We start from the raw sequence: 22368 nt of genomic DNA, 5'->3' as shown, positions 1-22368 counted from the left end.
CCTCAGTACTGACAATCTGACAGTGCGGCACTCCCTCAGTACTGACCCTCTGACAGTGCGGCACTCCCTCAATACTGACCCTCTGGCAGTGCAGCACTGCCTCAGTACTGACCCTCTAACAGTGCGGCACTCCCTCAGTACTGACCCTCTGACAGTGCAGCTCTCCCTCAGTACTGACCCTCTGACAGTGCGGCACTCCCTCAGTACTGACCCTCTGACAGTGCAGCACTCCCTCAGTACTGACCCTCTGACAGTGTGGTGCTGCTGACACAGGCTAACGCTGATCTGGGTGGTAATTTGTGGTTCACACGGACATTATTATTCTTGGTCGAGCCCACTCATCATCGGATTGATTGAAGTCAATGTGAAACCTTGTCCTGTTCTAACCTGAAGTCCGTGCAGTTGGTCAAGGATCATTATTGCCAACCCTCTCACAGCTGTACGCAGTGGTGCTCTGAAAGGCGCGATGGTGTCACTCATCTGTGAGGCTCCTTCTATAAATAGGAGATTTACATCTGCATCATAGCTGGAGCTGAGGCAGTGACATTGGTTTTTACAAATTTAAGTCAAAGAACAATTTCTGATTCATATCGCCAGAGGGGTTGGCGCAGAATAATTCTCCCAGCTAAATCTGCGCTCGGCCAAACCCATGGCAAATCTGTTCAGCCTTAATCGCGGGTCTACTTTGTGTTATTTAGACATTCAGTCCCATTCAATGGTGACACAAATGACAGGAGAATGCAACAACAGCTGCAAATTGCATTTATGTAGCGCCGTTTATGCTGTAAATCCTCGCCCTGTGGATTGTAATGAGACATTTGCCAAGGAGGCACATCAGGGGCTGTGGGAATCTCCAGCAGCTTGCTCAGAGACAGAGGTTTTTAAGGAGGCTGTAGTCCCTGTGACGTAGGCACACCCACCGTGCTGTTAGGCAGGGCGTTCCAGGATTCTGACCCAGTGAAGGAACGGCCGATATCTTTCCCGGTCAGCGGCTCGAAAGGGGAACCCTCCCAGCTGTCGGCTCCCTTGCACCGGCAGCCCTGCCCGTGACCTGGTGGGCGGTGGTTTGGAATGAGCTGTCGAAGGGGGCTTGACGAGTGAACGGAGGGTAACTGAGGGATTTGCGGAGGTGGTTTTGGGAGGGAGTACCAGGCAGCTGAAGGCAGGGGCGCCAACAGGGGAAGGGATGAAGATCAGAGTTCCGGAAATGGGGGTGTGCAAAGTTTTGTAGGGTGTGGGACTGGAGGAGGTTACAGAGATAGGGAGGGTTGTAGGGAGCTGGAGGAGGTTACAGAGATAGGGAGGGTTGGAGGGGCTGGAGGAGGTTACAGAGATAGGGAGGGTTGTAGGAGCTGGAGGAGGTTACAGAGATAGGGAGGGTTGTAGGAGCTGGAGGAGGTTACAGAGATAGGGAGGGTTGTTGGGGCTGGAGGAGGTTACAGAGATAGGGAGGGGTGTAAGGGCTGGAGGAGGTTACAGAGATAGGGAGGGTTGTCGGGGCTGGAGGAGGTTACAGAGATAGGGAGGGTTGTATGAGCTGGAGGAGGTTACAGAGATAGGGAGGGGTGTAAGGGCTGGAGGAGGTTACAGAGATAGGGAGGGTTGTCGGGGTTGGAGGAGGTTACAGAGATGGGGAGGGGTGTAGGGGCTAGAGGAGGTTACAGAGATAGGGAGGGTTGTAGGGGCTGGAGGAGGTTACAGAGATAGGGAGGGTTGTAGGGGTGGAGGAGGTTACAGAGATAGGGAGGGGTGTAGGGGGCTGGAGGAGGTTACAGAGATAGGGAGGGTTGTAGGGGCTGGAGGAGGTTACAGAGATAGGGAGGGTTGTAGGGGCTGGAGGAGGTTACAGAGATAGGGAGGGTTGTAGGGGCTGGAGGACGTTACAGAGATAGGGTGGGTTGTAGGGGCTGGAGGAGGTTACCGAGATAGGGAGGGGACTGGAGGAGGTTACAGAGATAGGGAGGGGTGTAGGGGGCTGGAGGAGGTTACAGAGATAGGGAGGGGTGTAGAGGCTGGAGGAGGTTACAGAGATAGGGAGGGTTGTAGGAGCTGGAGGAGGTTACAGAGATAGGGAGGGTTGTCGGGGCTGGAGGAGGTTACAGAGATAGGGAGGGGTGTAAGGGCTGGAGGAGGTTACAGAGATAGGGAGGGTTGTCGGGGCTGGAGGAGGTTACAGAGATAGGGAGGGTTGTATGAGCTGGAGGAGGTTACAGAGATAGGGAGGGGTGTAAGGGCTGGAGGAAGTTACAGAGATAGGGAGGGTTGTCGGGGTTGGAGGAGGTTACAGAGATGGGGAGGGGTGTAGGGGCTAGAGGAGGTTACAGAGATAGGGAGGGTTGTAGGGGCTGGAGGAGGTTACAGAGATAGGGAGGGTTGTAGGGGTGGAGGAGGTTACAGAGATAGGGAGGGGTGTAGGGGGCTGGAGGAGGTTACAGAGATAGGGAGGGTTGTAGGGGCTGGAGGAGGTTACAGAGATAGGGAGGGTTGTAGGGGCTGGAGGAGGTTACAGAGATAGGGAGGGTTGTAGGAGCTGGAGGTTACAGAGATAGGGAGGGTTGTCGGGGCTGGAGGAGGTTACAGAGATAGGGAGGGTTGGAGGGGCTGGAGGAGGTTACAGAGATAGGGAGGGCTGTAGGGACTGGAGGAAGTTACAGAGATAGGGAGGGTGTAGGGGCTGGAGGAGGTTACAGAGATAGGGAGGGTTGTAGGGCTGGAGGAGGTTACAGAGATAGGGAGGGTGTAGGGGCTGGAGGAGGTTACAGAGATAGGGAGGGTTGTAGGGGCTGGAGGAGGTTACAGAGATAGGGAGGGTTGTATGGGCTAGAGGTTACAGAGATAGGGAGGGTTGTAGGAGCTGGAGGAGGTTACAGAGATAGAGAGGGTTGGAGGGGCTGGAGGAGGTTACAGAGATAGGGAGGGGTGTAGGAGCTGGGGGAGGTTACAGAGATAGGGAGGGTTGTGGGGATGGAGGAGGTTACAGAGATAGGGAGGGTTATGGGGACTGGAGGAGGTTACAGAGATAGGGAGGGGTGTAGGAGCTGGGGGAGGTTACAGAGATAGGGAGGGTTGTGGGGATGGAGGAGGTTACAGAGATAGGGAGCGTTGTAGGGGCTGGAGGAGGTTACAGAGATAGGGAGGGTTGTGGGGATGGAGGAGGTTACAGAGATAGGGAGGGTTGTCGGGGTTAGAGGAGGTTTCAGAGATAGGGAGGGTTGTGGGGACTGGAGGAGGTTACAGAGATAGGGAGCGTTGTAGGGGCTGGAGGAGGTTACAGAGATAGGGAGGGCTGTAGGGGCTGGAAGAGGTTACAGGGATAGGGAGGGTTGTAGGGGTGGAGGAGGTTACAGAGATAGGGAGGGTTGTGGGGACTGGAGGAGGTGACAGAGATAGGGAGGGTTGTAGGGGCTGGAGGAGGTTACAGAGATAGGGAGGGTTGTAGGGGCTGGAGGAGGTTACAGAGATAGGGAGGGGTGTAGGGGCTGGAGGAGGTTACAGAGATAGGGAGGGTTGTAGGGGCTGGAGGAGCTTACAGAGATAGGGAGGGGTGTAGGGGGCTGGAGGAGGTTACAGAGATAGGGAGGGGTGTAGGGGGCTGGAGGAGGTTACAGAGATAGGGAGGGGTGTAGGGGGCTGGAGGAGGTTACAGAGATAGGGAGGGTTGTAGGGGCTGGAGGAGGTTACAGAGATAGGGAGGGTTGTAGGGGCTGGAGGAGGTTACAGATATAGGGAGGGGTGTAGGGGCTGGAGGAGGTGACAGAGATAGGGAGGGTTGTAGGGGCTGGAGGAGGTTACAGAGATAGGGAGGGTTGTAGGGGCTGGAGGAGGTTACAGAGATAGGGAGGGGTGTAGGGGCTGGAGGAGGTTACAGAGATAGGGTGGGTGTAGGGGCTGGAGGAGGTTACGGGCATCGGGAGGGGGTGTAGGGGCTGGAGGAGGTTACAGAGATAGGGAGGGGTTTAGGGGCTGGAGGAGGTTACAGAGATAGGGAGGGTTGTAGGGGCTGGAGGAGGTTACAGAGATAGGGAGGGGTGTAGGGGCTGGAGGAGGTTACAGAGATAGGGAGGGTTGTAGGGGCTGGAGGAGGTTACAGAGATAGGGAGGGGGTGTAGGGGCTGGAGGAGGTTACAGAGATAGGGAGGGATGTAGGGGCTGGAGGAGGTTACAGAGATTGGGAGGGGGTGTAGGGGGCTGGAGGAGGTTACGGGCATCGGGAGGTGGTGTAGGGGCTGGGGGAGGTTACAGAGATAGGGATGGTTGTGGTGACTGGAGGAGATTACAGAGATAGTGAGGGTTGTAGGGGCTGGAGGAGGTTACAGAGATAGGGATGGTTGTGGTGACTGGAGGAGATTACAGAGATAGGGAGGGTTGTGGTGACTGGAGGAGGTTACAGAGATAGGGAGGGCTGTAGGGGCTGGAGGAGGTTACAGAGATAGGGAGGGGGTGTAGGGGCTGGAGGAGGTTACAGAGATAGGGAGGGATGTAGGAGCTGGAGGAGGTTACAGAGATAGGGAGGGTTGTGGTGACTGGAGGAGGTTACAGAAATAGGGAGGGCTGTAGGGGCTGGAGGAGGTTACAGAGATAGGGAGGGGGTGTAGGGGCTGGAGGAGGTTACAGAGATAGGGAGGGATGTAGGAGCTGGAGGAGGTTACAGAGATAGGGAGGGTTGTCGGGGCTGGAGGAGGTTACAGAGATAGGGAGGGTTGTCGGGACTGGAGGAGGTTACAGAGATAGGGAGGGATGTAGGGGCTGGAGGAGGTTACAGAGATAGGGAGGGATGTAGGGGCTGGAGGAGGTTACAGAGATAGGGAGGGGGTTGGCTGAAACGAGTGGTGCAGGTGGGGGTGAGAGATGGTTGACATGGAGGGATTTGAACATGGGATGCTAATTTGAAAAGCAAAACCAATCAGCAGAGAAATAATTGAATGAGTAAAAGGCGAAGAAGAATTTGAAGCAATTGGAATCGTGTGGTGACAACTTCTTGTTTATGTGCTAATTTCGGCAGCGAGTGATGTTAGCGGCGAGTGAGGTAGGAGGCACTTAATGAACAAGGCGGGGTGAGTTAGAAGACGTGATCCTGACCAGGACTGTTTTATTTTACTCAACGCATCAATTATTTGCAAAAAAGGGAATGAACGGTGTGAAGCTTTTAATGTGCGGTGCTGGTATACTTGAGTAAGCTGTCACAGCACCGTGTCATGTGCGGAGGGATTATTAATAATACTGGGTAGAGAATTATGCATTCCATAACTCAATGCGGAGACGAAATGTCTTCTGAGTGGGGTTGTGCAAAGTACCTCTTACAACTGGCATTGATTCAGTTCCTGACACACATCGAGGAGCCTTCTCAGTTTGTGATTGTCAAACTGTCAGTTTATTGAATCTTTATTGAATCCTCCACAGTCCTTCCAATGCCAATTGCCCATATATTTAAAAAATACACGATATGTTTATGTGTCAAAAGAAGATTTATTTCAAAAATGTCTGCTCCTCCTCGTGACCTGAGCATCAAGGGCACTTTCTGAACGTGAGGGGTACCAGCCATTGCCCAGCACTGCAACACCTGCCTCGATGTCCGAAAGTCGGGCGGTCAAGCCTCACTCCAGCCACTCGAGGACTTCAACCAGACTGGCATCCCGGGGTGGCACTGGGGCGGGGCGGGGGGGGGGGGGGGTGGAGGTGCCGTACTGTCGGCGATGCCACCCTGAGCACCAAAATTTAAAGCCAGTCGCCGTCTGCCCCATGTGCCCGGGCCAACACTTCCGGAACGGCCAATATCGCCAGCTCAAGCAGTCCATTATTCCGTGGTCCTTCCTGGGCCCACGTATTTCAGCCACAATCGACATGGCTAAAATGTCAGGGGGTCTTCCTTCGCCCACCTCTTGACTTGTTACTCCGTGTTTCGTAGAATCGTCGGAACCCCACAGTGCAGAAGGAGGCCATTCGGCCCATCGAGTCTGCACCGACCCTCCGAAAGAGCACTCTGCCCAGGCTCACCCATTCCCCCGCCCTATCCCCGTAACCCCACCGAGCCTGCACAGGCCCTGTACGCTGAGGGGCAAGTGAATGTGGCCAACCCAGCCAAAGAGCCATTCCGATTGTGACATTTCTCCCAGATGATCTCCTTCACGGTCAGTACGTCGCCATTGCGCAGCAACAGGAATTTGGTTTTGTTCACCGTAACTTGACGGTCGTTACGAGGATAGGGGGCGAGTTTAGCTCAGTGGGCCGGACAGTTGGACCGCGATGCGGAGCGAGGCCGCCAGAGCGGGTTCAATTCCCCGTACCGGCTGATGAAGGAGCAGCGCTCTGAAAGCTCGTGTTTGAATCAAACCTGTTGGGGCTTGAACCTGGTGTTGTGAGACTTCTCACCGTGCCCACTCCAGTCCAACGCTGCCAAGGCCGAAATAGCCAAACCATCCCCGCCCTAACGGCGAGGACCTAACGTGCTGAACTGAAAGCATATTGGCATATCCCAGCCTTGCAGCTCGAAAGCAACGTATTCCCGTGTGAGGCATCGCCGATACCGACAAACGTGACAACACATGCCCGTGTGGATGTGGAAAGAAGTGGTGTCTGAATTCATTAATTAGCCCCGGAGACTATGGGTAGTCAGGGAATGATTGATGAGTTTATTTCTCGTGAACACACAGCTCGCGCAGAAGGGAAGCAGAGGCTCACTGAACACGCTGACCTACTTGGGAAACTCGCTTCCTTTACATATCAGAAGCGAGTTGTGCGACCCCCATCGCTCGCGCCCCTGCTTGGCGTCCAGGGTCAGCCATTTCTTGAGGGATTTGAACCATTTTTCACACCCGCAAACGTGGGGCTCGATTCTCAACGGGGGAGCAAGCTGAACAAAGCAGCGCTCACGTTGGAGATCCTTTGTTTTCATACTCGGAGAGGAGAGTTATTGTTTGGAATTCTCCGACCCAGACAGCAGCGCGGGGGGGGGGGGGTCACTGACGGGCTCCGTCCCAGGCCGGGATTTCGACCGACAAGGGAGTCGGGAGGGGGGGGGGGGGGGGGGGGGGGGATGTTACAGACAGGAAAGTGGAGTAAAGGTCAGGATCAGACCAACCACGATCTTATAGAATGGCGAAGCAAACCCGGTCGACTGAATGGCCTCTGGCTCCCATTTCGTCCCAAATTTGTAACCTTAGAACTGGTGATTGGAGGGGAGAGGGTGCAAACAGAAAACAAACCCCAGAAAATGCCGCCCAATCTCAGCAGGTCTGACAGCATCTGTGGAGAAAGAGAGAGAGAGAGAAGGGAGCTCACGTTTTGGGTCTGGCTGACTCTTGATCAAGCAGAGATGGAGCAATTGTCTCGGGACTTTGGTCGCGAATTTCTGTCCCCTTGTCCCCCTTTCCCGCCTGCGGAGGGTTCCGTGGCAGAATGACCAGCGAGTGGCCATTGTCCTTGGAGGGACTTGGATCCCACTGGCGACCAATGCCAACCGGGCGATGAGGGGAGGGGAGGGGAAGGGGTGGGGGGGAGGGGGGGGGGGGGGGGATTCCGGCCCGTGTCTCGTGTATACGTATGGTTGATAAATCAATGGTGGCCTCGTCTTTTTTATTGCAGGATCAAGGAGCAAAGTTCAACGCTTCCAAACAACAGAGTCTCTGTCTCCCCGAGGTACGTTTCACCTGTTGAAGTGGGGTTCACACACCCCCCCCCCCCCCCCCCCCCGTCACGGGAAAGGTGTAATGAGATTGTTTGGATCAGGAGGAGCCCTTGGTGAGCGCATATCGCCGGTTCCACCTGAAGCGAGGTGGCCTTCACCCTGGGAACCCTTCCCTGCATTAACATCGGGGACCACCCCGGTGCTCACCTCGGGTTTGAAGCTATGCAAAAGGCTTCAGAGGAGGGAGATACACAGACGGAGAGGAAACTAAGAAAAGCGACAAGCAGGGAAATCAAGAGCCAGAATTGGGCAGCACGGTAGCATGATGGTTAGCATAAATGCTCCACAGCTCCAGGGTCCCAGGTTCGATTCCCGGCTGGGTCACTGTCTGTGCGGAGTCTGCACGTCCTCCCCCTGTGTGCGTGGGTTTCCTCCGGGTGCTCCGGTTTCCTCCCACAGTCCAAAGATGTGCAGGTTAGGTGGATTGGCCAGGCTAAATTGCCCGTAGTGTCCTAAAAAGTAAGGTTAAGGCGGGGTTGTTGGGTTACGGGTATAGGGTGGATATGTGGGTTTGAGTAGGGTGATCATTGCTCGGCACAACATCGAGGGCCGAAGGGCCTGTTCTGTGCTGTACTGTTCTATGTTCTAATCAAACGGGCACAGGGTGAAAAATAGTGGGAACGGGACAAGGAATGTCAAAGAGATAAGCTTCCAGCCTTAGTGAGCGGAGCATTCGGTAATAGAGCGGATGAATTAATCACACGAATAGATGTAAGCAGGTCTGACATAGTTACGGAGACATGGCTGCAGGGGTGACCAGGGATGGGAGATGAACATCCAGGGATGTTCAGTATTTAGTAAGGACAGACAAAACGGGAAAAGGTGTGGAGTGAGAGTGTTGATTAAAGAGGAAATTAACGCAATAGTGAGGAAGGATATTAGCCCCGACAATGTGGAATCTGTATGGGTAGAGCTGGGAAACACCAATGTTTGTGAGGATTGTATGTCGATAGCCCCCCCCCCCCCCCCCTCCCCACCTTGGCAAAGTGTAGTGGTGATGCTGGGAAATTCGAGAAGCATGCAATAAAGGAACATTTGTAATTGTGGGTGATTTCAAACTGCATATAGATTGGGCAAATCAAATTTGTAACAATACCGTCGAGGAGGAATTCCTGGAGTGCATACACAGGATGGTTTTCCTGGAGAGGCGGTCATCCCAGACAGGGTATTGTGTAATGAGAAAGGAATCATTGGCAATCTTGTTGTGCGATGCACTATGAGTGACCATAATATGATTTTTCATCAAGGGGGCGAGTGAAGTAGTTTAATCTGAGACTCGGGTCCTGAATCTAATAATAATATAATAATAATTGCTTATTGTCACAAGTAGGCTTCAAATGAAGTTGCTGTGAAAAGCCCCTAGTCGCCACATTCCGGCGCCTGTTCGGGGAGGCTGTTACGGGAATTGAACCCGCGCAGCTGGCCTTGTACTGCTTTACAAGACAGCTGTTTAGCCCACTGTGTGAAACTAGAATCTAAATAAAGGAAACTGCGATGGTATGTGACGTAAGTCGGCGATGATCGATCGGGGAATGTTACTTAAAGAGCTGACAGCGGAACAGCAATGGCAAACATTCAAAGAGGGTATGGTGCAGGCAATCCAAATCGGGATGGGGAAGAATAGGCGGAACGCCCCGCGCCTTTTGGAGGGTTGTTGGGTTGGAGGAGGTAGGGAAGAGACTGCGGGGCCGCGACAGGATTTGAAACCAGGGATGAGAATTGAGCTTGTGACAGGGCGAGAGCAGGGTGTGGGCAAAGATGGAAAGGGAACGTAAGTAGGTTCTTACTGTGGTATTTTCTGACGGAAAACTAGAGTGGCACTATTTTCCTCTTTCAGACACAGGTTCCTGCACTGAACGAGGACAAGATTGCAGATGAGGATGAATTCCCAAGCTACACAGATCCAAGGAACGGGCGCTCACTCGGTGCGTGCATCCACGCCAGTCTAGCATGGGTGGCAATTTCCTGTTGCGTTGCCACAATCCTGACATCCTAGAAGCCTCAAGGAGCCAGTGAAGAATGTCCGCACCCATCCTACTTGATTGAAAAAAAATGACACCTCTGTGGAGATTAGACAAACATAATTGGTTGAGTTTTAAGGGAGAGAAGGCAAGCGAAGGTTGTGATCGCTTTGGGTCGAAATGTGTTAACAAAGGTCTCAGGTTGCCAAAGCATCGGCCTCCCACGGACCTGGTGCTGTCAACAGGCTGCGTGGGGGGAGAGGGGGGGGGGGGTCTTGCTTGCCTGGACAAGAAAAAAGAGCGACTGCCTCTTGAAGCCTAGCCGTGTAGGCCCCAGTACCCCAGCACCGGGCTGCTTATCGAAACTTGAGTAACCAGTTGATTTCCGGCAGAGCCTGCCGAATCGGATCACCGTACATCTCCGCGCCGGATGGTCAAGGCTGGAGGACAGGATTCCAATTTGGCGACGCGGCTGCAGTGGTGAACGGTTGTGTAAAACCACTTCTCTGTTTTGTCGTATGTATGTTTTATCCGTCCCACGCCCCCCCCCCCGCCCCGTTCCAGCACCCCAACCCCCCCCCCCCACCCGCTCTTTCCCCCACCCCACCTGCCATTCTCAGAGTCGAGGAGAGATATTGGTGTGTTGAAACCCCCGCTATTTTCTACACTCAATATCATTTATACCCAAGGGAGCGTATATAGATTCTGTTTACGTGTGAAAAAAAATGTTTCCTCTTTCGTTTCCAAACTTTCTAGAAGTGTGTTTCATGCGGTAATAGATGTCTACCCAGCCTGCATTGCTTCTGCAAGCTGTCTGTGGGGTTATAACGTCATTGTATAGTGTATTATTTCAACAACATAAACAGGAATATATCTCTACCAAGGAGACTGCTTGGCGCTTATCTGTTTGTTTCTTTCTTGTGTCCCGTGCGAGTTGAAGTGGGGAATGTCAAGAAAAGATGACATTTTGGAAGAGAGTTGAATAAAGAATGACGGCTCTTGGGTAACGACTTGGCCCCGGGTGCCGTGCAGGGTGAGGGCTGTGCCACCTGTGTGACTTTGTTCAGCCAGAATCAAACTCCGCACGCTCGGACTGGGAGTGGGAGGTCGCCTTGGCGAGGCAAGGGCGAGGTCGTACTCAGGGCTCCTGGGTGGCTGGGAAAGCCCCAAGTCTCGTCGTGAAGAATACTCTTGAGACTGGGCTGCTTTGGGACAGACTGTCTATTGTTCACCTCAGGCCTCACTGCGTCACGCCAAGCACCCAACGATGGCTGACTCCTTATATACATGTGAGCATAGAACATTCAGTGCAGAAGGATGCCATTCGGCCCATCGAGTCTGCACCGACCCTCTTAAGCCCTCACTTCCACCCTATCCCCGTAACGCAATAACCCCATCAAACCTTTTTTGGACACTAAGGGTAATTTAGCATGGCCAATCCACCCAACCTGCACGTCTTTGGACTGTGGGAGGAAACCGGAGCACCCGGAGAAAACCCACGCACACACGGGGAGGACGTGCAGACTCCGCACAGACAGTGACCCAGCCGGGATAATTAATCGATACCCGAAGTCTCGTCATCTTATTGCCTTAAACTGCTATGTGCGGGCAGCACGGTAGCACAGTGGTTAGCACTGTTGTTTCACAGCGCCAGGGTCCCGGGTTCGATTCCCGGCTTGTGTCACTGCCTGTGCGGAGTCTGCACGCTCTCCCCGTGTCTGCGTGGGTTTCCTCCGGTTTCCTCCCACAGTCCAAAGACGTGCAGGTTAGGTGGATTGGCCGTGATAAATTGCCCCGTGGCGCCCAAAAGGGTTGGGTGGGGTTACGGGGATAGGGTGGAGGTGTGGGGCTTGGGTGGGGTGTTAAGTATGTCTGTGCCAGAGTATTCCAAGGCCCTGCCCTTATGAGGTGGGTAAGGGGAGGGGGGAGCTCGAGGACCCCGTTATTGGTAATTATGGGGCATGGGGGGGGGTGTGAAGGGTCCGGAGTCCACGGTTGGGGGGGGGGGTCAAGAGATCGGGGCAGCATTTAAAAATGCCCGCCCCCCCCGATCCCGTCGTGGAAATTAAGCTGAGTTGTCCTAGGCGGGAGCATCCCTCGTAAAGGCAACGAAGAAACAAAACCATGTCCCATTTAATAGCGGGGCCACTTTCAGCACTGCAGGCTCCGAGAAACATTCCGCTATTCCCGTCCAAAACTGGACTCTTTCCTTCCCCGTTAAATCATACCCAACATCTCCAAAAACCTCGGTGGTATCAGATGGTTGGCCGTGGGAGGAACATAGAACAGTACAGCACAGAACAGGCCCTTCGGCCCTCGATGTTGTGCCGAGCAATGATCACCCTACTCAAACCCACGTATCCACCCTATACCCGTAACCCAACAACCCCCCCCTTAACCTTACTTTTTATTAGGACACTACGGGCAATTTAGCATGGCCAATCCACCTAACCCGCACATCTTTGGACTGTGGGGGGAAACCGGAGCACCCAGAGGAAACCCACGCACACACGGGGAGGACGTGCAGACTCCGCACAGACAGTGACCCAGCCGGGAATCGAACCTGGGACCCTGGAGCTGTGAAGCATTTGTGCTAACCACCATGCTACCGTGCTGCCCCTACATTGGGAACATTGGGAACAGCGTTCCAGGTTCCTCCGACAACGTCTGTGAGAAACCGCTTCGCAATTTCACTGCAGGGTGGGCGGGTTTACGATGTCAGGCAGGGCCTGGGTTGGGAACGCACAAATATTTTACACTAAAATAAACATTTAACGCTGAGGAAGCAGTTTTGCTGGCGACACGGTCGTGACGGCGCACCGGTCAAGTGAGTAGTGGGGCAGCAGCTCAACTGCGAGCCTTTCTTTGGAGTTGCCATTGGAGGAGGAGAACGTTGAGTCCCCTTGAGCCTGTTGTTTCATGTTTTGGTCTGGGCCTCTTCCCCCGGCCAGTCGGTCGGTTGCCCTCACTGCCCGCCTGCCGTCCCCAGACCTTCATCGCAGCATGGGGGCTAAGTCTACCCATCAAAGGCTGAAACTCTGAAGTCAGCCAAGGCCGCCCCTGCGCCAAATACCTCGAGAAATAAACCCCAGCGTCCCGAATAAATAAATACATCGCCGTAGGTTCCAGGGAGAGGGACTCCAGTTCTGAAGGTAGACTGGGGAATTCGAGACTGTTTTTCTCAGGGAAGAGAAGGCAAAGAGGAGATTTGATAGGGGTGTTCAAAATCAGGAGGGGTGTGGGTAGAGCAGACAGGGAGGGTACTTTTCCCACTCTTGAAAGGCTCGAGGAGGGCACAACGAATTGGCAAAAGAATCAATGTCGACGCAAGGAAAAGCTTTTTCCACGCAGTGAGTGTTTAAGGTCTGGATTGCTCTGCCCGAGAGTGTGACGGAGGAAGATTTAATCGAGGTTTTCAGAAGGGAGTTTGGACCGCTATCTGAAAAGCCAGAATGTGCAGGGTTACAGGGAAACTCCTGGGGGTTACCATTGAGCAGAAACTGATCTGGACCCAGCCATATAAATATCGTGGCTACCAGGGCAGGTCAGAGGGAATCCTATGGAGTCACCTCCTGACCCCCCTGAAGCCTGTCCACCATCTACAAGGCACAAGTCAGGAGTGCGATGGAATACTCTCCACTTGCCTGGATGAGTGCAGCTCCAACAACACTCAAGAAGGTCACCACCATCCAGGACAAAGCAGCCCCGCTTGATTGCTCCCCCTTCCACAAACATTCACTCCCTCCACCACCGACGCACAGTGACAGCCGTGTGTACCGTCTACAAGATGCACTGCAGCAACTCACCAAGTTCCTGAGACAGCACCTTCCAAACCCACGGCCACTACCATCTAGAAGGACAAGGGCAGCAGATACCTGGGAACCCCACCACCTGGAGGTTCCCCTCCAAGTCACTCACCACCCTGACTGGGAAATATATCGGCCGCTCCTTCACTGTCGCCGGGGCAACATCCTGGAACTCCCTCCCTAACAACACAGTGGGTGTACCTACACCACATGGACTGCAGCGGGTTCAAGAAGGCAGCTCACCCACCGCCTCCTCAAGGCGCAGTTAAGGATGGGCAATAAATACTGGCCCAACCAGCAACACAGAACGAGAACAAGCTCAAAAATGGAAGCGGGAAATGGCACAGAATGAGTTGCTCACTTCAAAAGCGGGTGCAGACACAACGGGCCCAATGGCCTCCTCTGTGCTGGAACAATGGGGCGATTCTTTGATGTTGCTCGCTGCACACGTCAGGACCCAGGAGGGGGTGCGCTGACACGTGCCTGGACGTAAGTGTGACAAGCCTCAGAAGTGACCGTCTGCACAAGACTTTGAACATGTCCCAATGATTAATTGAATATATATTCACTGTTCCCCGGCAGGTTATCAGTCCCGAATGAAGCTTCTTCCTCAACAGAAAATTGGTGATACCCTTTCCATGTGTTTGTGTCCTGATCTCTGATAGGCACTAAATGAAGCGAATACTCATCACTGCGTAAGACATGGGACCGGTTCATGTTTATGTTGGAGGATAAGTGTTTGGCAGCACCTGGCCATCAATCAGGTTTATAGCTTTGTTAGGTTCAGACGCCGAGGGGCTTGGGATCTGACCTGAGGCCCAAATGGACCTCTGCACGGGAGCAGTCATCACCAAAATGCCACCTCCCCGCTTGGACCGACAACAGACGGGTCACAGAGATTTGGGGCGAGGCTTGCAAAGGGGACGAGGCAAGGTTTTTTTCAAACGCAGCGAGCGGCGGCAGGAACCGGACGCCTGTGAGGGTCGGTGTGGAAGCGGAGGCCATCAGCGATCTCCTCATTCTGTGCTGCGGTGGCAGGATGGCTATGGCTCTTTGAGACATTCAAACACTCCTCTGCAGTCTGGTATAAACGCAGGGCTTGGAAAGTTCAGCTTTCTTCGAGCCCGGAGAGCCCTTGGCGTGGACGTGGCACCTTGCTCAACCTTTGCAGCCGAAGGAACTCTGTCTCGCTGCGAGGTAGGGGTCCTAGCTCCCACAAACGCCACCAAGGGGTAACCACGTCACCTGGTTTTTCAGACGTTGCCCAGGGGCTAACATTCTCCAATCCCACATCAATGCCCCTGATCGTCTGCCAATAGGGGGCCTTCGGATCTTCTCGATGAGAGGGCGGATGGGCGACTCGGTTTAACGGCCAATCAAAAGGCGGCAGCAGCAGTTCTGGCAGTGTCGCACTCCGTCAGTGCTGCAGTGGGAGGAGGAGGAGGGGGGAGGAGGAGGAGGGGGGAGGGGGGAGGAGGGGGTAGGGGGGAGGAGGGGGGGAGGGGGGAGGAGGGGGGAGGGGGGAGGAGGGGGGAGGGGGAGGAGGGGGGGAGGGGGGAGGAGGGGGGGGGGGGGTCAACCAGAATTGCCGTGCTCAAGGTTTCAGGAGTGGGACCCAAACCCGCAACGTGGCGATGGGGAGGGCAGAGCGCTGCTCGCCGAGTGACTTCGATCGCAATGTGCCAAGGCCTCTCGGGTGGGGGGGGGGGGGGGGGGGAGGGTGGATGTGGAAACCCCCCCCCCACCCCCTCCTGCGTCGAAGGTGTGCAGGAGAAACCCAGCGAATCTCGCCGCAGTTGGCCAGGTGACCAGGAAATCCAGCAGCCGCGCTCAGCCCAGTTCCTTCCACGGCCCCGGGCTCGCTTGGCTGGGTGAAGCCGTTCAGCTGGACGGCTTTTGCTTCACAAACAGGCCCAATGATATTTTTGATAACAGGAAGGGGAGGTTTCAGCCGCGGCTCCGATTTTATTGATATTGATCACCTCACTTAATTAAATTCCTGCCGCAGCTTCAGCCCGATGCTATTAAACTCACGACAGAACCCATTCCCGCAGCTGAATCTTATCACATATGGGGAGGGGGTTGTACAGTGGCATTCTCAATGGGCTAGTAATCCAGAGACCCAGGGTAACGTCCTGGGGACCACGGTTCAAATCCCACCCTGGCAGATGGTGAAATTTGGATTCACTTCTGCGGGGGAGGGAATCTCCCATTCTCACCTGGTCTGGCCGAGCTGGAGCCTTAAACGTCCCAGCAAGTTACTCAGCTCAAGAGCAATGAGGGCTGGCCAATAAACGCTGGCCTCGCCTGCCAAGCCCACATCCCCTGCCTGACCATGTCCGAAGCGTGACATTATCAGAAACGTAAGGAACTGTAAGGGTTAATGCAATGTGCAGATCAACCACTAGGGGGAGGTGGATGGGCAACTGTGTAAGGCATCGATGCTAAGCCTTGTGGGCGAGAGGTTGAGGAGAAAGCTAGGGGACAGACAGAAGGAAACATAGTGTGAGTGAGAGCAGATCATAGTTCTTGTAATAGTATGTCGATGAGTTGTAGATGAGTGCAGATTGTATGTTTATTATCCACTGTGTATTATATAGGAGTAAGTGTCGACTCCAATTAAGTAGCGTTGATAAATTTATAGCTTTGTTCCAGTTAAAAGCTATCTGTGGCCTTTTGTGAAGAAAGGGGGCACCAGAGATGGAGGAGTGCCCCGCCAACGGAGAATTGGAATACTTTCACACTGCCCGAGGAGCAACGGGTGGGGGGGGCGAGATTCCCCCCTCCCCCACCCCCCGCGCTGCGCACGTGCGCACCCCCCCCTGCCCCCACCCCCACCCCCACCCCCCGCGCTGCGCACGTGCGCACCCCCCCCTCCCCCACCCCCACCCCCCGCGCTGCGCACGTGCGCACCCCACCCCCACCCAGTCCCGATTCTCAGACGTGTCATTCGCTATGGTACTGAGTCCCATTGAAATGAAAAATGGCTTATTGTCACGAGTAGGCTTCAATGAAGTTACTGTGAAAAGCCCCTAGTCGCCACATTCCGGCGCCTGTCCGGGGAGGCTGGTACGGGAATCGAACCGTGCTGCTGGCCTGCCTTGGTCTGCTTTAAAAGCCAGCGATTTAGCCCAGTGAGCTAAACCAGCCCCTGTGAGCTACACCAGCCCCATTGTTGACAGGTTGGAATGGTTTTCTCGGCCCTCCCCTTACCCCAGACTCTCAGTCAGGATGTCGGATGCCGTTGAAGGGAGGAGGGGAAGGGGGGGGGGGGGGGGGGGAACACCCTCTTTCCCAGGGTGGGGCGGAGAGAACAGCCAGCGGTTGGGAATGAAGCCCGAGAGGCCCGGCAAGCGACGCAGGAAGATGGCGGATGGCCTCACGGGAGCTGCGAGGGTGAGAAACCACCTGTGTGGCCCTGGCATCGCTCCCGCCATTGATCCCCCGATCCCCTCTATGCCAGGACGTCCATCCCATCTTGGGCGGGCCTATGCAATTGCAAAATCCCGCATTTGGCGTCTGCAAAATTAACCTCCATTGTCCCGCCTCCCATATGCAAGTCCAACAGGACTTGGTGTCAGTGACGTGATTTTTGGATGTCGGGGGAGGGAGAGAGAGAGAGAGAGAGAGCTCCGGAATAGTCACGTCCAGAGGTCCCCTTAATACATTCACCTGAGGAAGGAGCTGCGCTCCGAAAGCTCGTGTTTGAATCAAACCTGTTAGGCTTTAACCTGGTGTTGTCAGACTCCTTACTGCGCTCACCCCAGTCCAACGCCGGCATCTCCACATCATTAATGCAATGACATGGGAAGAGGAATTAAGCCACTTGCTTTGGTGGAGGTAGTCAGTGTACATTCCCCCGAGGGAACTCACCGTGCAGGAACGGGCACGCACATTAATTATCAGGCAGCCCCAATATGGCGCAGGAAGGGACTGTCACAAACGTGAACAGGATAATCGATTCCTCACTGAGGTCCCTCTTGTGTCTGAAGGGAAGGAACGCTCGTCCCTGAACCCTGGTCTCACTGGAGCAGTCATTCCGTGAGGAGAGTTCCAAAAGCGTAAGATAAGCTTTGCAATACCGCACTGACAGCTGGTGCATACTTCTGCAGTCAATTTATTCAGCTGCAGTAGCTGTGATTAATTCAATATGAAGTTCCACAGCTGTCCATCCCTTTGCTGTAATTCACCAACCATCTGCTTTTAAACTTTATTACCCGCAACCTTACGGGAAAGGTGAATTCATAATGGTTCCCGGGAAGCCAAGCAAGCCGGCTCATCGCCTTTGACAAAACAAAACGTCCCCCCACGTGCTTCACGGGAGCACCTTAAAAAAACAGATTTGCCGTCAGCGGGGGTCGGGCGGGGGGGGGCGGATATTGTTGGGAATTTTTAGGCCTTTCCCAATCTTCCCGTCCCCGCTGACGGGCAGCCTCCACTCGCTCCACTCTGCACGAGTTGTGCGAGTTGAGCCCAGCTGAAGAGGCTGAGGGGGGGGGGGGGGGTCACGGCAGAGCCAAGGAGGGAAACGCCAGAAGTCCCACACGGGGGCGCGTGATGCCGCAATGGTGTCAGGTCGCACGGCGGGGAAGGGACGTGGGATCCGGGAGTGAGCAGAAACTCCAGCCTCTCGCGTGGAGGTGCGACCATGTAATTTCGTGCTGTAAACAGGAGCAGGAGGGGGGGCCATTCAGCCCGTCAAGCCAACACCACCATTCAATAGGGTGGCGGCCATTTGGACACTTCGATACGCCCACTATCCCCGTAACCAGGGGCAGCACGGTAGCATGGTGGTTAGCATAAATGCTTCACAGCTCCAGGGTCCCAGGTTCGATTCCCGGCTTGGGTCACTGTCTGTGCGGAGTCTGCACATCCTCCCTGTGTGTGCGTGGGTTTCCTCCGGGTGCTCCGGTTTCCTCCCACAGTCCAAAGATGTGCGGGTTAGGTGGATTGGCCAGGCTAAATTGCCCGTAGTGTCCTAAAGAATAAAGTTAATGGGGGGGTTGTTGGGTTACGGGTATAGGGTGGATACGTGGGTTTGAGTGGGGTGATCATGGCTCGGCACAACATCGAGGGCCGAAGGGCCTGTTCTGTGCTGTACTGTTCTATGTTCTAAAACCTTTTTCGATGCGGCGAGTCAGAAATCTCCCAATCTCATTTCAAACATCTCAATCGCTGAGCTGCCACAGCCCCCCTGGGGTAGGGAATTCCAAAGATCCACCACCCTCTCAACCAAGGTATTTCTCCTCATCTCGGTCCTAAGTGGCTCCCCCCCCCCCCCCTCCTGTTGAAGTTGCGCCCCCTGTTTCTGCACTCCCCAACCCAGGCAAGCACCCGGCCTGTGTCTGCTCCGTGTCTGCTCCTTTGAGTATTTTGTAGGTCCGAATGAGGTCACCTCTCATTCTTCGAAACTCTGGGAGAATACAGGCCCAGTTTTCCGAATCTCTCTCTCTTCATCAGGCAGCATCCCGGCATCCCCGGAACAAATAAATAGTTCTGGCCCGAAAAAAACGCGAAAGGAGGGAGCGGGTGAGGGGCGAATGGGCGATATTATCATCAGCTTCACGCTGCGCTCTTGCACAACACCTAGTTCTTTGACGAGTAAGGTTATTAACAAGGTGGACACGCGGAAAGGTAACTAACAAACTATAATAATTGAATTTAGTGAATTCTCCTGGAGCTACCTCCAGTGCGACTGTCCTCCAGTACGACCAACTGCCGAATCTCTCGAGTCACACGGTGGATCTCTGTCACCACCTGCTGGTCGGAGGTCGAATCGATACAGTTTATGCATGGATGTGCGCAGGCATATCAGCACAATTCCGATCCGACGTTTTAAGTGAGACGAACGGGCCAACAGCTCGATTGAAATAGCTGAAAGGATTCCGAGACTTACGCCAATATCGCACAGATGATGGGAATTCTTTGTCACAGAGCCAAATCTGAGGGTCGCACCCATTTACTGCTGAGGTGCGACAGGCTCACCCTGCAAGGCTACAGCTGTTGAATTGTTGCTCCTCATATCCGCCTTTTCCCCAAACAACATGGTGGCAGCCAGGGGGGGGCGGGGTGGGGGGGGGGGGGGGGGGGGAGGGACACACACGCTCCAAGGTAACAGACTGATTTAATTACCCACTCGCGTGCGGCAGCAGGGAAACATACTTTGCGTCATTTACTTCAATGCTATCTCAGTGCGTGAAGGAGTTTGTAAAATAACTCCGTTCAGGATCTACGCCGGAACCGAGATCAGCATGAGTGTTGCAAAGGTCACTCAGTTAACCGCTCCCCCCCACCCCCCCCCCCCCCCCACTCACCCCCACCCCCAGGAGACAAACCAAATCCCCGCAATTCAAACACAAAACACTGCAATGATTTTTCTCCGCATGAGCATGAATTGCTCTTCCCTTTGCATTGAGCTGACAGTTATTTCAATGGAAGAGGTCCCAGCAACTGTAAACGTAGATGTCCGCTGATTCCGCCCGCTGTTTCCTGATCGGCTCAGCGGGCAGTCCCCGTCAGATTGGATATGCTGGGTTATTTGCCCCCCCCCCAGCCAATCGGCGATTGACACCGGACGTGGACAATGCCTTGTGAAACTGTCCTCCACTGACTGTAGTTTGTTGCCTTTTCAGTCATGCTGGACACCTTCCAGCGCCCTCCTGTCCGCCTTCCCAGCTTCTGGGCTTACACGGTAGCACAGTGGTTAGCACTGCTGCCTCACAGCGCTAGGGACGCTGGGTTCGATTCCCGGCCTCGGGTCACTGTCTGTGCGGAGTCTACACGTCGCCCCCGTGTCTGCGTGGGTTCCCTCCGGGTGCTCCGGTTTCCTCCCACAGTCCAAAGATGGTTAGGCGGACTGGCCGTGCTAAATTGTCCCTCGGTGTCCATAAGGTTAGGTGGGATTCCTGGCTAAAAGGGCGAGGGTGTGGGCCGAGCTGGGCTGCTCCTTCAGAGGGCCGGTGCAGGCTCGATGGGCCAAATGGTCTTTTTCTGCACTGCAGGGATTCGCCGGGCGCGATCGAACCGAAACAACAATCAGAGTCCGTTCCGGGCGGGATCAGTGGTGTCATTCCCGGCAGCACCCCGCTATCTAACGGCACTCTGGTGCTGCTTTGGGTCCTGGCGGGGGGGGGGGGGTGGGGGGGGGGGGGGGGTTGCGCGCCCCCCCCCTCCCAGGGCCGCATTTTAAACCCGGGGACGAAAGCCCTTCTTTTGAGTTGTCAGGGAGGTCCACGATGCTGACTCAAGGAGGCCCATGGATCTGCGCCCCCACCTGGGATCTGAGTGAGCCCTGGGGCAGGGCGGTCGATCGACACGTCTCCTGTCAGGCAGGGCCACGGGTTGTCTGCAGTGGACCGGTAGTGCAGCGTCCTCTTTGCAAAGACAACGTTGAACTCCACTTTCCAAGCACCGCCACAATTGTAAACTCACAAAAAAAATAAACTTCAAAGGTCAGACAAGCCGATGAGGCTGAAGCGAATCGTATGACTTCTGGCGCTTGGCCTGCAGATTGTCGAATGCCAAAAGAGGTCCAATTGTTATGTAACGCGATCCCTCAGGCCCCCCGGCATGAAACTCAGGCGCAGTATTTATAAGTACATGCCCCCCCCTGGGAAAACACATCTGGAACCACAGTGCAGCCCACACATTCTGTCCATTTAGTTTAAGTAAATGCTGGGTGTGAGAGATGGCTGGTGTGTGCGATGAGTCGGTTTTTATCTCGCCGTGGAAACAAGCGTGAGAGCCTCTCTCCCCCTCGAAAGGAGAAGGCTGAGGGGTCAACCCCGTTGAGACCTTCAAAACGATGCAAGGTTATTTTGGCTGGGATACGGAGAGATATGGGATATGGCTCTTTCTCCCCCCGCTCCTGGGGAAAGAGCATAACTAGAGGCCGTCAATATGAGGTAGTCACCGAGAACTCCAATCAGGAAATCAGGGAAACCGCCCGTACCCACGCAATAGTAAGAATGCGGAACTCACTCCTGCAAATGATCACCGACAGGGATGATAGAACATAGAACAGTACAGCACAGAACAGGCCCTTCGGCCCTCGATGTTGCGCCGAGCCATGATCACCCTACTTAAACCCACGTAACCCGTATACCCGTAACCCAACAATCCCCCCATTAACCTTACACTACGGGCAATTTAGCCTGGCCAATCCACCTAACCCGCACATCTTTGGACTGTGGGAGGAAACCGGAGCACCCGGAGGAAACCCACGCACACACAGGGAGGACGTGCAGACTCCACACAGACAGTGACCCAGCCGGGAATCGAACCTGGGACCCTGGAGCTGTGAAGCATTGATGCTAACCACCATGCTACCGTGAGGCCCCAGTGTGGATGTGGATGTGGATGTGGATACATTTAAGCCGATTCCAGTCAGCAGCTTATGAGGGAGAAGGGTATGGTGATACGCATATGCATAAGCAATGTCTTTAGTTATCCATACGACCTCCAACCAGCAGGTGGCGATAGAGGTCCACAATGTGACTCAGATATCCGGCAGTTGGTAGGAAGTCGTACTGGAGGCCAGTCGCAGTAGTCGTAGCTCCTAGAGAATGCACTGACGCATTGCCATTTGTATCATAGCTCGTTAGGTATCTTTCCACGTGTTCATTCTGTTCATCAACTATCTAACTTGTCAAGGAACTAGATGTTCTGTGTTGATCTTTACCATGGCTGTAACACTGACCATAACAAAGGGGACAGAGGGTGAGATGAGGAAGGATTGGCACCGGGGCCTGATTGGAACGGCAACACTGATGCGGACCAGTCCGGGCTGGAGGGTCCGTTCCCCGGACTCTGGCCTGGGATGGTGGCTTTGTCTCGGGAGGAGGGATTGAGGAAGCTGGGTCTGTGTTTTCCGGACCCAGTACCCGGCCCGCAGACCCGACCCAGCCTTTCCAATGTC

The 22368-nt window shown here is 54.5% G+C and overlaps 1 protein-coding gene across 1 annotated transcript in view; it reads left to right on the top strand.

Annotated features, from left to right (window-relative positions):
• The window catches only part of LOC119957467 (GDNF family receptor alpha-2-like), a 167698-nt gene extending 157167 nt beyond the window's left edge, over positions 1–10531 (top strand). Inside the window, exons 8-9 of the mRNA XM_038785550.1 lie at positions 7582–7635; positions 9522–10531. Of these exons, the coding sequence (XP_038641478.1) occupies positions 7582–7635; positions 9522–9680 (213 nt within the window). The 3' untranslated portion in view covers positions 9681–10531. The remainder of the gene's footprint in view (positions 1–7581; positions 7636–9521) is intronic.
• Positions 10532–22368: the final 11837 nt, after the last annotated feature.

Source organism: Scyliorhinus canicula, chromosome 26, assembly GCF_902713615.1.
Source record: "Scyliorhinus canicula chromosome 26, sScyCan1.1, whole genome shotgun sequence".
Taxonomy (NCBI): Eukaryota; Metazoa; Chordata; class Chondrichthyes; order Carcharhiniformes; family Scyliorhinidae; genus Scyliorhinus; species Scyliorhinus canicula.
This window is presented reverse-complemented; position numbering and strand designations above follow the sequence as displayed.